The 16628-nt window shown below is 40.7% G+C and overlaps 1 protein-coding gene across 1 annotated transcript in view; it reads left to right on the forward strand.

The window, feature by feature from the left end:
- AQP9 (aquaporin 9) overlaps positions 1–16389 on the forward strand; it is a 28806-nt gene extending 12417 nt beyond the window's left edge. Inside the window, 5 exon segments of the mRNA XM_075714305.1 lie at positions 1112–1238; positions 4762–4899; positions 7487–7605; positions 10455–10672; positions 16227–16389. Of these exon segments, the coding sequence (XP_075570420.1) occupies positions 1112–1238; positions 4762–4899; positions 7487–7605; positions 10455–10672; positions 16227–16389 (765 nt within the window).
- The last annotated feature ends 239 nt before the right edge of the window (positions 16390–16628 follow it).

Here is a 16628-nt window from a genome sequence, read left to right on the forward strand (position 1 = left end):
TAGGAAGAAGAAAAATCAGATTCCCATGTACTATCAAAGGAGGAATATATACATAATATATATATCCAATTTAACATCAAGGTAATTAAGGTCGCTCAAGATAAATTTAGTCACATCCCAGAAATGGTATGATTCAGATCACTTACAGTTGCAGAGAAGCAAACATTTTCAGACTGCAGATATTATTTGATAACTCCCATAGAGTGTTGGGTCCTTATTCAGCAAAGCACTTAGGCATGTATTTAAAAGGAAGATTTTCAAAGACACAAACTGATTCCTGGCAGAAATGGATCAGCTAGTCTATCATAAACTAAAGGCCTTTTGTACCTTTGAAAATCTTTCCTACCGACTTTAGCAGGACCTAAACATATGCTTGAAGCTGAGCAGAAGCTTTAGAATTGAATAAACACGAGCTTAAGCATACATTTAAATGTGTTGCTGAACTTCATTCTGAGGGGAACCAACATAAAATGGAAGCTAGTTTAAATCCATTGAGAATACTCCAATGTGAACTATTCGGCTATCCCCATTTCAATTAATTGTTCAAACAGCAGAGCCAGTGAAATATTTTGATAGAGCAATATATGATATCAAGGCAGCATAATAGTGACACACACTCCAATCACCAGAAAGTTTTATCATTCCAGAATTTCAGCATTAAACATTAAAAGCTTTTTGAACTATCTTTCATAACATTTATAGGATTTTTTTCATTGCTTATAACAACTATCTGGAACCGAAAACTTGCCGCACAGAATTAATTCCCTCTTCACTTTCAGATGGAGAGATTTGTTGTAGAGGCTGTGAGATCTTGTTTAGGCTCCAAGTTCTGATCTGTATCCCATCATTGTACTTGAAAACTGTTTTCTGGGGAGAAAGAGGTCCTTATTAGCAGACATTCTTCCTGGTCACAGAACAGGGGAAAATAAAGAGTGAATGTTCATTGCAGCAAACCCAACAATAGCACACATGCCACTAATCTCAAATTCTAGCATTGTTTCAACATTTAACAACATTTTCAGCTATACCTGGACAGGAGCAGGAGTTGCAAACTAACCAATAACACTGGACACACACACTCATGGGTTTACATTTCTCTTTTAAAAAACAGGCACTTGGTTGTGGGTGTGTGGGACAAGCTGTCCTTAGCCGAGGAGCCCATGGTGGGCCCATGACTGTATCGGTTGGATTTGCAATGGCAGTCACCATAGCAGTGTACGTGTCTGGGGGGGTTTCTGGTAAGTGACTTTTTTCTTCTTACGTAGCATTTATTGCCATGGTTTTAAGGCTACTTTATTAAATTACTTCCATTTCATGGTATAAATGATTATGTATCTAGCAATAGCAAGCACCTTTACAGTGGAGTCTGCATCAGAGTTTCACTAGTAAATCTTTTGAGTTCTTGTTTCCTTCTATCCTTTCTGTTTGACAAAATCTTCCAACAAATTCTGATCTGAACTGCAGTGTGCAAACCTTGGCAGACCTCTGGCCTTTATGGAATGGGGTCTGTGCAAACCAGAAATCTGCTTTGTCTTGCTTTGAAAATTCTGTCAATAGAGATGATCCTGGACAGCGTAGGCATTGCGTTTAAGGAAATAACCATGAAAAGCTTACAGAATCCAGCAGTCACCCACTAATGGGTATAATGAGCAGGGTTCACCTTACAGAGTGCAATTTATCTCATCAAGTCCTATGACAGGCAGTAGCAAGTGTGCTCCTGTCTGTTTGCTTATTCGCAGGAGCAGCAGATCATAGAAAGCAGAAACAGTGAAAAGATTCAGTACTACATTCTGTGATACACTGTCAGTGTAGTGTCATCGTCCCTTTCTTTCTGCTATAACATTTCCCCAATATTTATTGGTCAGGAATCTCTCTTTTGTCTGTAGCTGGGCTAAGTAATCGGTGTCTACATGTGCCATATCAGATGGTGCTTCGTCTCCTATTTCCACCGTTCGGTTTGGCCAAATTAATATCAGCAACATTAGCACAACTACTTTTAACATTTAAATTCTCCCTTTAAAGTAGAAAATGATGGGTTGCAATAATACACAGTGTTGCGTATTATAATACACAATACTCTGTGTTGTATGTGGAGGTTATATTGCCTTCTTAAAGCAAATGGTGTCCTTGTACTCCAGTTCTCATAGATGCATTTCTTGCCCTTCCTAAAGAGGGTAGTCAATCTGGGCAGATATCTCTAGGTACAACTAGGCCATTATAAATAATTGCTATAGCAGAAATTACTGTGGCCATTTCTCTTCCCTTTTACAAATTCTTTTACAGAGACACCATGCATGAGGAGGTTTCTAAGTTCACATTAGAAAGTGCTCAAGATACTGCAAAACAGCCAGTCTTGTTACTGTCATTGAAACAGACCAGAATGGTTCCTTAATACCCCACAGAGTTAATTCAGCAGTACATTCCTATTTCCTGAACAACTTTAAACTAGAGGTTTGGGTTTACATGTAGGCAGGTAAAGCCTTCTAATGCAGTATCATGAAAAAAACCCTGTAAAGACACTAACCTGTCCTACATTTGCATCTTTAAGGGATATTCATCTCTATTATATAGATTAGGGTTCAATCCCAGCAGGGCAGAGCAGTTGCAGATGTTGGTTGTAGTATTGTGCTTCCTGTGTTTTTCCCATGACAGAGGATTCTGCATGCAGTACATTTTCTCTGTGAAAGAATATAGGAACAGATACTTCAATAGGCTGTGACTATCCAACTTATGAGTACTAGTGGACACTTTAGAATATCAGGTCCTATATAGAATTTATTAGCAAATTCTGTGGCTCCTTGGCCATGAAGTCTCATGTTTAAATACTGCTAAAATATTTTGCATCAGTTCTTTATGAAATTCTAAATTCATGGTAACATAAAATATATAGTCTGCATGCTTGGTAAATTTGAGCTCTTTTATCTAGAAAATTTTCTCCTTTTTCCTTTTCCTCAATGTCTTGATAATTTCCCACCATTTTTTCCAAGTTAACATTTCAAACAAACTCATGACTGTGATCACTGCAACTACAAAAGAATGGGGAACACACTGTCCAAAGTGGATTTTTTTTTTTTTTTTTTTTAAACCAGGAAACTACCAGTGGCACAGGAACCAAGAATCTTTCAACTCCCCTATGTCAGCATGAGAGCCTTCAACTAGACTTTTCCTTTCCAGATTTAATGTTAATCAGACATCTCTAATATTATTATGACTTGTCCTGGCCATCATAATCACCCTGTATTATATACAGGTGGGGAACAATATCAGGTGTTGAAAGAAAGGAAAATGATTCATTCCAGCCTGAGTAAAGAACAAAAGACAAGACAATAATTTATCAAAATTCACATGAAGGGCTGTTAAATAAGGTGCCATCCATCTATTTGCTCTGTGCTGAAGAATTTGAAACACAGTGAGGAATTCAAAATTAATTCAAGACTGGTGCTACTAGGTCAGAGTTTTGGAAATGATACAAAGAAGGTTTTATGTAGCTTGTTATCTGTGTTTGTCAGTTCATTATGTATCAAAGGTGCCTGGATTTCATAAGATGACGACTCACTGACCTGAAGTGCAAGCAAACACAGAAACTGTACATAGAGGCCCCTTCTCCATCACTAGCCTTTGACAGATGAAGGTCATGCTCTTTTAGTTATTTTATTAAAGACAAAGGCCATTTTTTTTTCTGATCACCATACAGGCTGAAATGAGACTTTACCTGGAAGGTAAGCAATGGATCCGCTATGTCCTTGCAAAACTTGGGTTTTACTGTATTTTTACTGTGGAGTACTCTTTCATCTGTTTGGCAATCTGTGTTTCTTAAGTATCAACCACATATTTGTAAATAATGAAGTTTTCCAAAAGCATTCAGCACTTTTCTCCCATGTTGAGGGAAATGACTAGCACGTGACATAATAATAAATATATTTTAGAAACTAAAATTGTCACAAAGAATTCCAATGTTGCTGAAATCTTTTCCATGTGTGAGTTTAGGGGTAGCTACTCCTAAATACAAAGGAAGGAAATTCCACAGGAACTAGAACTCTCTGTTTCAGGACAGCTGCTTATCAGTTTTCTTATCATGGACCTTTCTGGAGGGTGTAAGAGCTTGACGAAAACGTGTGATGAAGAACTATGCACTGCTGTCCCCAGATCCCATCTAGGCATAGCTTACCAACAGTCAGCATGAAGCCGGATAGCCCTAACATTATTTTATTTTATGTTCGTGAAAACTGAGTTCCTAAGTAACCCCAGGTTGAAGACAGGGATATAAACATGACTTAATGCAGGGTATCCAGATCTGCCTCAAGATATATTATCAAGCCAGTAATAGTCCTTAATGCTAATATGTGCCTGCTAAACTGAATGAATGTTCTGCTGCCCCAATTCTCCCTTAAAAATAAAAAGCCAAAGCCCTTGAGGAGAGAGAATATGTGCAGAATGATGGACCCTCCCATCACAACAGATAGGGCAGACTTCGGCTTTTGCTAGAAAAGTTGTCTACGGAGCTATAGCTTATATGCTGCAGGACAGCAGTCTGATAAACTAACACAGTCTGCAGACACAAAGAGGGAAGGTGGATCTTGGCTTCTCTCCCTGCCCTGCCCCGCTGAATTTCATCCAACTTGTTTCAGTTTAATTGCAAAATAACATCTAGAAAAGCATGTACTAGTCTCATGCTTGAAAGCGCCCACATTTTTACAAATCCTTCACCTATTCTCATGTATCTGAGTCATCCATGTGACTTTTTTATGATTTATTTTTCAGGTGGTCACATAAACCCAGCCGTTTCATTAGCCATGTGCGTGACTGGAAGATTAAAATGGACCAAATTACCAATTTACATATTAGCACAACTCGTGGGAGCTTTTGTTGGAGCAGCAGCTGTCTTTGGGATTTATTATGGTGAGTACACCTTAGACGTGCTCCCAGGACAAACTAGAGGTCAGGCAGTCTCTAAGGCCCCAATTTTTCAATGAATGCTAAGCAGGCAGACAACTCCGTTCACACAGGGCTAATGGCAGGACTGAAGCTGAAGCCGTAAAGAAGAAAGGAAGAAGCATAAAGAGTTTGAAGGGGGAAGAAAAAAAAAAAAAAAAGACTCAAATATTCCAGGTATCCTACAACTTTTCTGAAACACTAATACTCCAGGAAATGTTTTGAAATTTAGAAAAATTATTCATGGGAAATCGGATACTCTGAGATCATGTATTTCTCAGTAAGGATTTTAAATTACTTAATAGCCAGGATATAGGGCTATTCATCTTCCAAGCAAATTAGAAACATTAAAGACCTGATCCAAGTGCCTGTAGGCAAGTATCACCAACATCGTTCATTGAGGTTACAGGATATGAGATCAAGTTCCTCCTGACTAAACTTCAGACCACCCTAGAGAGGTAGCTCTCCAAGGCAATGAACTCCAGGTAGAGTGATAAAGGGGTCACATATTAGAAGGGAAAAAAAGAAAAAAAAAAGAGATTACCCCTATCCTTGAGGCATGTTTCTTTTACACGGTGTGCCACAAAGGGGAAAAAACTTAGTAACAGACCCCCGACTTGATGAATCCACTGAGTTGGATCAGTTGCTTCAATCACCTACTCCAAAACTCTGCTTCTACTGTCCCAGCCCATCTCCTCCAAAGCCTCTCTCTTACGGGCATTATGTCTAGTGCTGGGTCTAGGAGCAACAGAGAAAAAAAGAAAATGGAAATGCCTATTGTGTATCAGCTAGGTGCTCAGTACCAGTAATGATCACGAACAGAATAATCTTTGGGAACTGTGGTAACTGTTTTGGGTTTGGTGGGGTTTGTTTGTATTTGGGGGATGGGAGGGTGGGGAGTGAGTTTGTTTTAAGGTTAGTGTTAAAATTCAGAAACTGTGGGATTCCAGAACAGGATTTCCATCTGAATCTAAGTCTTCCTAAAGCCAGACAGCCAAGATTAGGGCTGTGGCCAAGATGCAGCAGTAGGTCAACAAGCACATGGAGTTCGGGGTGGGATTCACTGTGTTCTGCCAAAGGGTAGCAGCAGGACAGGGAGCCAAGATAGGGAACTTAGGGCTAGGGTTAGTATTAGAGACTTCTTCCTGTTATTCAGGAGTGCAGGATTTTCTCATATCCCTATGTCTGCTCAAGTACTTTGCCCTCCTCTTGTTCTTATTAATTTCCAAACCTCTTCTGTACTTTTTCCTTCCTGCAACTTGCAGGAGTGTGCTGTACTCGTTAAGGTCCACTGAAAACTCACTGGTAGAAAAAGAGACATAGGAGCTCAACACCTCCATCTTCTCCATACACACATACCTGAGCTAGGTGCTTTCATTTTCAGCAATGCCCCTGAAAGAGTGAGGGAATATACATGCTAGGCTGCTGAATATGAAGCCTTTCTAAAGGTGTAAAAAGTAACTCACAGCTGAGAAATTTTCTTTTCCTTATCCTTTTTTTCCTAATAGTTAAATGCAGCAAAATAGTCTGACCCTGCAAATGAGAGAGCCTGACCAAAGTAAACAACTAAATATTCTCTGCACCTAGGTTGTGGCCTTAAGCAAAGCTAGAAAAAACAGGGGCAAGGAGAAATAGATTTGTCTGCTAGCTTCAGGAGAAGCTAAGCATCCTCACCATGACTTCCATGGGAGATGTGGAGCTGTTTCTTTACTCACAAGTATCACCTCATCACTGGATCCACTAGTGAAATAAAGGCATAGCGTTCGTTATTCATGTCAGTCCATGCAGATTTTTGAGTGCTTCATCTTAGTGTCTTTCTATTTCTAACACTTCAGGGCTTGCCAAGGCAGCAAATCATTCTGACACAGAAGTCATATTATATTATTTAAAATATGCTTTAAATATACTTACATAAATACACATGTATTTAAAATATACCTAAATCTTTACAATATATATAAAAATACGCTAGCTTAAATATACCAAGAACTGAAGTTTTGGGGCTCGCCTCTCCCTTCACGTCTTGGATGACTAGCATACCAGTTGGGTGTAAAGCCCAAGCAGAGTGAAAAATTCAAACTCCTTTAGAAGAGGACGTCTCTCAGGAGAGTTAATTCCCAGAAGAAGTCATTGCACAGCTGTCAAATGGAATAGCAGTAAATCCTGGTGGCTTGGCATCCACAACAGTACAGTCAGGATGCTATGCATTTTTTGGGGCATCATGCCAAATATAGCACCTCTTACAGAATAATCCAACTGCGTTCAGAATCAGAAAGTGCTCTCTGGCACTGAGTTTAGAGCAATAAGCAGGGGAAAAACCAGCCCCATCTTGAAAGCTGTGATACGTAAAACAAGTACTTCAAGGCACAGGAGGAGAGATGAGACAGGAGGGTATAATTAGTGCACCACCTCAAATCCATTAACTATGATCCCAGAAAAAAATGATCAGTGTCAGTTGAGAATGTGAAGCACACAGACCTATCACATATATTCTAGTCCTAGAAAACCTAGTGTTTATGGAGAAGTGCAACCAGGTAATGGCTGTTTTCTATAGATGCCTTTATGGAGTTTAGCAACGGAACACTTGAAGTCACAGGACCTAATGCAACAGCACATATCTTTGCAACATACCCAGCTCCGTATCTGTCCCTCATAAATGGATTTGCAGATCAGGTAAGTGCACTTGCTGTCTTGATTCTACAAGTTAAACATACTGAAAACTGTTGTCGTGGTTTAGTCCCTGCCAGCAACTAAGCACAACGCTGCCGCTTGCTCACTCCCCCTGCCCCGGTGAGATGGGGGAGAGAATCGGAGGAGTAAGAGTGAGAAACACTCCTGCGTTGAGATAAGAACAGTTTAATAATTGAAATAAAGTAAAATAGTAATGATAATAGTAACAGTATAATAATAACGATACACGAAGCAAGTGATGCACAATGCAATTGCTCACCACCCGCCGACCGATACCCAGACAGTTCCCGAGCAGCGATCGCTGCTCCCCAGCCAACCCCCCCCAGTTTCTATACTGAGTATGACGTCACATGGTATGGAATAGCCCTTTGGGCAGTTTGGTTCAACTATTCTGGCTGTGCCCCCTCCCAGTTTCTTGTGCACCTGGCAGAGCATGGGAAGCTGAAAAGTCCTTGACTAGCATAAGCAGTACTCAGCAACAACTAAACCATCAGTGTGTTATCAGCATTCTTCTCCTACTAAATCCAAAACACAGCACTATGCCTGCTGCTAGGAAGAAAATTAACTCTATCCCAGCCGAAACCAGGACAGTATCCACCCCTTATTCTATACCATCTACGTCATGCACAGGGCCTCCCCTTTCCAATGTGTTCTAATTAATCACTACCACTTTCCCTATCTTGATATATACACACAGATATCATTCCCTTTGTCTATGGGCCATCCCTCTAAAATGTCCATTGAGTTCATTTAGTCCATGACTTTGGGTTCCATCTGTCATCACAGTCTTTCAGAGCAGGAGAGGCGGTGTGCAGTGTTGGATTGTTACATGCTGAAGCCAGTTCTCATTCCAACATGGTTTCATCAAAGTTCATTTTCATTAAGTTGGGCAATTCTTACTGTAATACCATTGATGTGGCATATAGCAACCATAACATACAGTATTATATACTTAACATTAACATACTCTATTATTATATTAACATACAGTTAAGAGATAACATACTTTTTCCAGATACTTTACTAGTTCTTCAGGATTCTGCACTTGTTCAGGGGTGAAGTTCCAAAACACTGGAGGTGCCCACTGCCCTACGTACTTGCCCATGCTATCCCACACACCCTGCCACTCATAACTATCCAGCCTTGGGGCAGATCTCTGGATGATATTCTTAAATTGCTTACTAACCTTCATCAAAACCGAAACAGTATTCCCAAGAAATAGCAATAGATGTATCTTAACTACCCAAGCAGTAAAAAAAAATACATAGGTCTCTAATGGGTATGATGAATCTCACCATTTTGGTCATACATCACTGTGTACGATAGCAATGAGAATGCAATGCTGTTTGTGGGGGTTACATTTTAGTCATATTTTACAAGCAAGATAATTTCAAGTTGTTCTTTCCACATACATCATATTAATTGTTGCACTCTACATGTCTTCAATGCACTATATGTAAGAGGCTTTCCCCAGCATAAATCAGTGTTTCTCCATAAACTTCAGCAGAACTATGTCCATTTACATCAAAATCCAGCCCATTTTGTGGCTCTATAATTCCTTAAGTAATGCTTATGGAGCCAGATTAACACACCTTGAACAACTGAGTTTTCTGCTACCATAAGCCTTCTCTCTAACCTTCTCTTTACAAATAGATTTGTAATATTTGTTATTCTTCAAATTACTGAATCTGAAAAAATCTCCACTTTATTTCCAATCTGTATCCTCTAATCCTACTTATCCAATAGTAAAAAATGAAGGTTCATATCTTCTATCTACTTCTAATTGATTTACCTGTCTTCTTCAGGCATACATGAAAGAGATATACTGTGTAAGCAAGCTATGAAAAACTAGGGATTGCTGGAGCACAGGAATTCCTTACATAAAGGACTTGAAGATTGAGAAATCTGGCTTCAAAAAAATCCAAACATTGTTTTGAAATTTTATAAGAAAGGATTCTCATTTTTGCTTTGGATCAGTCAACAGACTTTTCCATAAGATATTTTTGCCCATGGATATCTTAAAACAAAGTTAAAACTAGGTGAAACAAAAATAATTTTTAACCCCCCCAACCTTAAACTTCTTTAAATCAGTATAGAAATTGAATATTTTGACATCGCTGAAAGTTTTGTCTGCTTTCCCCCTAAGTTAATGATTAGCAAAATCGACATTTACAAAGCATTTGATTTAAGCAGAGCAGCACTTCCATCAAAGTAATTCCAAGAAAATTTCCTTCATCAGCTCAATTAGCATATGCAATACAAGAGTTCACATTACAGTTGCATGTGCAACCTTAATTTAGGTAATTCCTAATTTTTTAGCTGCTCAGTTTTGACTTTGTAGACTTCACTTCTTATGTTATGCAATACCTGGATAAAGAGCTGCATATTTAGTCTATTTTATCAGCATAAGCTACAGTCACATAAACCAATTTTATATCAATGCAAGTGATTGTATTGGCATAGCAGAACTACCAAAAATCAAGTAAATGGAACAGTTAAATTGATAGGAAAAAATGTGGAAGCATCAGACCTCACACAAGAGAGGCCTTTTAAATCCTCTATTCTTTCCACACCAGGTTGTTACAGATTTTTTTTTTTCCAGGTGTCTTCAGCAGATTTCTTGTCTTTTTCTTTCAGCACAGGTATCAAAACTTCTTATTACTGTGAAGCAGAGAGGCACTGAGTTCCAAATTTTGCTACTCTGTATTGTGGGATAAATCTAAATACCAGCTCTAAGCCACCACAATCCACAGAGCTGCCATGGTCCTTTTTTCATTATTAGAAGGAATCTGCACATATTTACTCAATATTCTTTTCTTTGCATTGGCCAGGTGATGTCAACAGCTGTTCTTCTTCTGGCTATATTTGCTATTTTTGACACCAGAAATAACAGCGTACCAAAGGGCCTGGAGCCAATTGCAGTAGGACTTCTTATAATTGTTCTTACTTGCTCCTTGGGAATGAACAGTGGCTGTGCCATGAACCCGGCCAGGGATCTAGGCCCAAGGCTCTTCACAGCCATTGCAGGATGGGGGATGGAAGTATTCACGTAAGTATGCCTGGATAAAATGCTCTTGGCTCACATTGCTTCCTAGGAAAGTAAGATCCTGATTCAATATGGTACCGAGTTATACTTTATATACATATAGGTAATTCTTTGCATACCAGAAGCAGCTATTCATACACTTAAAACCAGACATCCTCTAGGAACTGGGCTTTAAAAAGGATTTCCTGCTCCTAGGGCAAATCAAACATGCATTATCTCTAATATAAATTATTGTTTCAAGCAGACCCTTCCCAAAATATTAGAGATTCTTAGAGGCCACTGAAAATATAGGAGTGCTTTCTTCTCTTGTCCTGCAGCTTTCAGAAAAAAAATGAAATCATGAGAGGGTTAGGTGGGAATATTTATTGGGTGCTGTAAAAAACACAGACATATCAGATTGATTTAGCCTATTATTACTACCGAGTTATTGCAGAAATATACAACAATCCAAAAGCCTGACTTCCTGCCTGGGAGCGAAGGAGTGAATGAAAGCAAGCTCCCTTCGTTTTCCCACATTTCAGAGCATAGTCTCAAATCCCTGTGCACATGTGTGCGCATGCACACACACACCCCCTTGGCTGGCCAAATGCACAGCTAATTAGTTGCACATCAAATCCACAGCTTACACATATCCAGTGTAAGAGGCACTCTGGGATATCCAAGTAAGAGTAATGTGTCACCAGGAGGTAGATCTTTTTGTTTATTTTTGTAGAGTTTGTTTTTCCAGTTGTTTACAAGTAGGAATCCCCAGAAGTATTGTAGGCGACTAGAGAGCTGTAGTTAATAGAGATTTCATTTTAGCTACTGCACCAAGTACGAATAATCTGTATTCATTTAGTACAACTTCCATCTACACAAGTCATGTGCCTTAGTAGAGGCCAGCAGTAGCAAAGGTTTTTCTCCCACAAAAAAGCTAGGCACGGCATACAAGAAACAGGCACACAGTCACACCATAGGCCAGATCCAAAGCTCAGATGTAACACAGCTCTAGTGAGCTGCCAGCAGGAGGTCAGCTTTCTAGCCTGGTTACCCCCAAACTTTTCCTCCCCAGCAGCTCTTACCAGTGTACCATAGACTGCACTTTTTTTTTTTTTAAAAAAAAAACCAGCAGCACACAGAGTGACATCCCATACCTAGGATTCTCCTCTCTCATGCCCATTTAATTATAAGTAGTTGTTGACTATGATGTTAACTACAGTGTCATGTGCTATAATCTGTAATATATTATGAAGTTGGCTATTACATTGCTGAAAAAGTTTGGAAGCCTGATTGTACTGTGGTCTAGTCACAGAATAACTGTGAACTCCCCTCGTCTCCAAAAGTAAGGTCTTACTCATTTACATTTAAGAAATTACAAGAAAACTCTGCATCTGTACCCTAATTTAGTTTTAGGATTTTTATAGAGAGGGAATGCATCCCCACTGTAAAGATCATACTAAGAAATTTAAAAACTGGAGCATAAAAAAAATGAAATATGAGATCTCTGGCCATTGCCAGAATAAACTTACAGCAGTGTCAGGGATGTATAAATTGAGGAAGAAGTCTTCCTCCCTACCTTAATTTATAAGGCTACAGCTCTAACCAAGTTCAAGGGAATGATACAACAGGAATACTTTCGCATATATTTACAGCACAGATCCAGGTGGGACTTAGGGAGAACTTGAGCTTTGTTAGGTAGCTGGAAGCTTTGGATCGGTTACAGGCCATGGGAGAAGTCTGAATGATTGTAACTGGGATCCTGAACCGCCTGATGCACTGTTGGCATTACATGTGTGTGAGACACTCAAGTGATGCAGCAGCAGTTGACAGCTAAACCTTGGATGTCTCAGCTTAACTGGAATTCACAACCTCGAGGCAGGTGCTTAAGCTCTCTAGCAAAAGGCATGCCCAGGAACTGGGACCTAAGCATGAAGCTTCCACAGTGACACGAGGAGAGTGCTGCACCAACCGAGCAACGGGAAATACTGAAGAGACATTGAACGTTCATTGGAGTGAGGATGGAAGCAACCCACAAGGTGACTGAGTCACTCTCTGCCCGGCTCAGTGAGCATTCGAGCGCTGCCTACAGAGCAGCCAGGGACCACCAGGAAAGCCTCACTTTGGAATTGATCGGATACAGAAGGATGAGACTCTCTACACCCTGATCCCAAGCAAATGATCTAAACATTGAGATAATCAGTTCACAGGGGAAAAATGCCCTCTACCCTTTGTGCTTGCAGGTCCAGTAAATTCTCATTTTGTGTTCTCAGGCAGGGAGCTGTGAGTAGACTGGAGGGGATCTCTTCTGCCAGACCATGGAGTTGTCTAGAGGACAGGGAGGCAGTTGAGCAGGGTTTTCTAAGTGTTGCCATTACTGCATTTTGCACAAAGGAGCAGTCTCCTGGAGAATCAAGCCAGGGGATGCAGGCTATGATGTGGTTTCCCTAGCCAGTGCAACTGGATTTGTTTTGGTTAAAGGCTCCCATTAGAAGCTGTTCTGACCTGCTGCAGCTGGAAAGGGGGTGTCTGCCCAGCTCCCTGTACAGAACACCATTTTGCACACAACAGATGTAGCCAGCACTGTGGCCTGCTCCTGCAAACTGCTCCTCAGCCTATTGGGAGCAGCTGTCGCAGATGGCAACTGTCCCCACCATTAGAGACCACTGCTGACTTTGGAGACCTAAATCTTTCTAATGATTTGTCCTAAAACCACGGAGATAGAATCATAGAATCGTTTAGGTTGGAAAAGACCTTTAAGATCATCCAGTCCAACCATTAACCTACACTACCAAGTCTACTCTAAGCCAGTCAAGGGTAGACTAGACTAAACCATGTCCCGAAGTGCCACATCTCCCCGTTTATTGAACGCTTAATAACCAGGAGTCTTTCTTAAGCACATGCTTAATATTCTAATAAGCTTAAGAAAAGTTTTGGGTAGGAAAGTTTTGTCTGTAGCAAGAAAACAGCCCCAGCTTTGAGCACAAACACCAGACTTTGGATTTTGACGAGCATAAAACGGCAATGAGAAAGTGAGAAACGGCTCTACAGAAGAGCATTTCGCACCAGCATTTGAAGCTAGGCACAGACTATTTCCGCCCTGGTTTACTGCGGGTTCTTTCGCACCTTTGCCGAGGCTGGGCCCGGCTGGCAAGCGCAGCAGCAGCAGCAGCAGCAGCAGCCGCCGCCGCCGAGCGTGCGCCTCGCCCCCCCGCAGCGCCTCAGCCTCGGCCGCGGCCCCGCCCGGCAGCCGCCGGCGCGGTAACGCTGACACCTCGTGGCCGCCGGCCCCGGGGACGAGTCGCCCGGACTGAACTCGGCTGCCTTTCGGAAAGGGTCAGGAGGCGCACCTGTTGTCTGCACAGGGATTTGGGTGGCAGAGCGGCCCCTGAAACATTTCGCGTTCTTCCCGGAGCGGAGAACAGTAGCCAGACACCTTCGACACTGCTGGATGCCTGAATTATCCTGGCGTTTCTGCTAGCAAACAGTGTTACCTCGCCATCCTGCAGCAGTTGGCTAGGTGAGAAATGTATTGGCAAGTCTAAAATGGGCCAAAAGTTCCCAGTGCACGTAGCTTATACGCCGTAATTTCCTGGAAATGTTTGCACTTAACGAAATTGCTGCTTGCCAGGCCTGTGCACTGCCTCCTCCCCTTCACAGCTGGCTCCCTCCTCCTCTGCCCGACAGCAGAAACACCTTACAATGACAAAGGCGTAGCTGGATGTTTTCCTGCGAACTTGGCAGCAAAGCTGTAAGCGAGGGTATAAGGGAACTAAGGTTACTTCGGTGAAGCTATGTGTGCTTGTGACAAAGAGTTCTTGCTCCTGTGTCAATGAAGGAGGATTGAGCGTCGTGGAAACTCATAACTCAGCTGTGTCCTGATCTAATTTCAGCTTTGGCCCCGCCCCCCCCCCCCCCAAGACTTTACACCCATCACCTTAGCAGAGGGTGACTAAAGTGCAGCTAACAACAGCTGCTGCAAATACAGGCCGTGATTTTGAGAAGGTCATGCAGGAGCCAAGAAGGCACATGTCAGTTCATGGAACACGCCAAGAGAGAAACCTGCCAAGAAACACCTTCATTACGTGCCCACATACAAATGCAGGCACACGCAGAGGAATACATGCAAGTTCTTGATATAGGTTTTGTTGTGCCGATTCAATAAAACTTTAGTCCATGCTTGTTCCTGAAATTCAGGGGCTCAACAAACATTTGTGACTCAACAACAAACAGATCTATAAACTCAGTAGAACAATATCAGGAGTTATTTTATATCCTCAGGGCAAAATATAAATAATTCCAAAGGCAAAACCTACACATCCAAGGCATTTCTGAACAAGTAATGATATTATCAGTAGGGCACTGTGAGATTAGCCCTGTTCTATTCTCATGTTGTGACTTAACCACAAGTTCACTTCCATAAATCTATACAACTGCGTGCTGAATAATTATCCTTACAGTTTAAAAATTCCCCTGGCAGCTTCCTGTAAAGTTCCTCTCACAGAGGAATTTGTCCCTTTGTATTTCTGGGAGAAAAAAATGTTACTTCTCCATTTTCAATACGCATGAAATTGAGATGGCTGGGTTTTCACTGCAGACTCGCATATTCAATTAATACAGCATGTTATCGAATCAAAACACCTTCATGCACCAGTACGGTTAAGCAAGTCCGTGCTCTGAAACCAATACTCAGTAATTTACTGTCTGAATGTGGACCTCTGGGAAAGAGAGAGCAATTCTACAAGCCCAAGTCTCCTGCATAAAGAGGTTGTTATTTATTGTTTTATACCATTTAATGGTGGACTTGTTTCCTTAAAAATGTTTATAAACCTACACATTTAAAACCAAATCCTAGGAATTGTGCAAAGTGAATGTAAACATTTCAGTGAAGCCAATATGCCAGACTTTCTTACTGAACACAGCAATTCTAAAAAAGATTAAGTTTTAGGTGTATAAAACTTCTAAATGCTTATTTACCTCTTACTGAAAGACCCTTCATTTTAAACACAGAGATAAGACACTACATCATGAAATTTGAATCTTGACCGCTCTAGTCAAGTATAATCCACTTTACAGTCACTGCGTTTATTACATTCCTTAAGGCAAATATACTCAAAATTAAGTATAATCGATTATACTTCTCAAGAGGAACACTGCATATACTACTGCAGGCCTGAACCTGCAAATCTCCATGCAGATGAGATAACCCATTTTTGCAACATACATTTGCATTAATCACTCCTGAAAACTTATTCATGAGCATTTGGCAACAGCATCAGTCAAGATTGCTGTGCAATAAATATGTCCCTGTTCATTTCATTGTAAGTCAATGAAGCCCATTTTCTGCAAGGGAGAAATTATCCCCTGCCCCCAAAACAGACATGCAGTGAAGGGGCCTTATTTTCTAAGTTGCAAGTACAGCATGTAGACCAACATGCCTGTGGTTGTTACATAGCATTTCAGTCACAACACAGGTATAGCGAGTGTCACGCCACTGTATTTTTTCACTGCCAAACATAAGGTAGGGTGTTCACATGAGTAACAAATAATGATAATTCTTTTTTTTTTTTTTGTCTTACAGGGCTGGAAATAATTGGTGGTGGGTCCCTATAGTTGCACCTATGCTGGGAGGCGTACTTGGAGCAATGATCTATATTGTTTTTATTGAAATTCATCACTCAGATACTCAGCCAGGAGAAGAAAATGACACGTATGATAAATATGAACTGACCAATATGGAGTAAGAAGTGAAGAATTTTCTCTCTTATTTTGCCATGCAGTTTTTATGCAAAATGATTGTTTGGACCGTTTTATAAAACCTGTATGCCTCAATTAGAAATTCACATTTCAAAGCAGAAAATCTAAATAGAAGACAAAGTTCAAAACTGACCTCTTTCCATGAAACATCAGGCTGATCACATTCACAACTGGGAACTTGGGGGTGGGAAGGGTAAATTGTTGATCTGAAAGCCATATGAAAAGA

This window comes from Pelecanus crispus, chromosome 7 (genome assembly GCF_030463565.1).
Source record: "Pelecanus crispus isolate bPelCri1 chromosome 7, bPelCri1.pri, whole genome shotgun sequence".
NCBI lineage: Eukaryota > Metazoa > Chordata > Aves > Pelecaniformes > Pelecanidae > Pelecanus > Pelecanus crispus.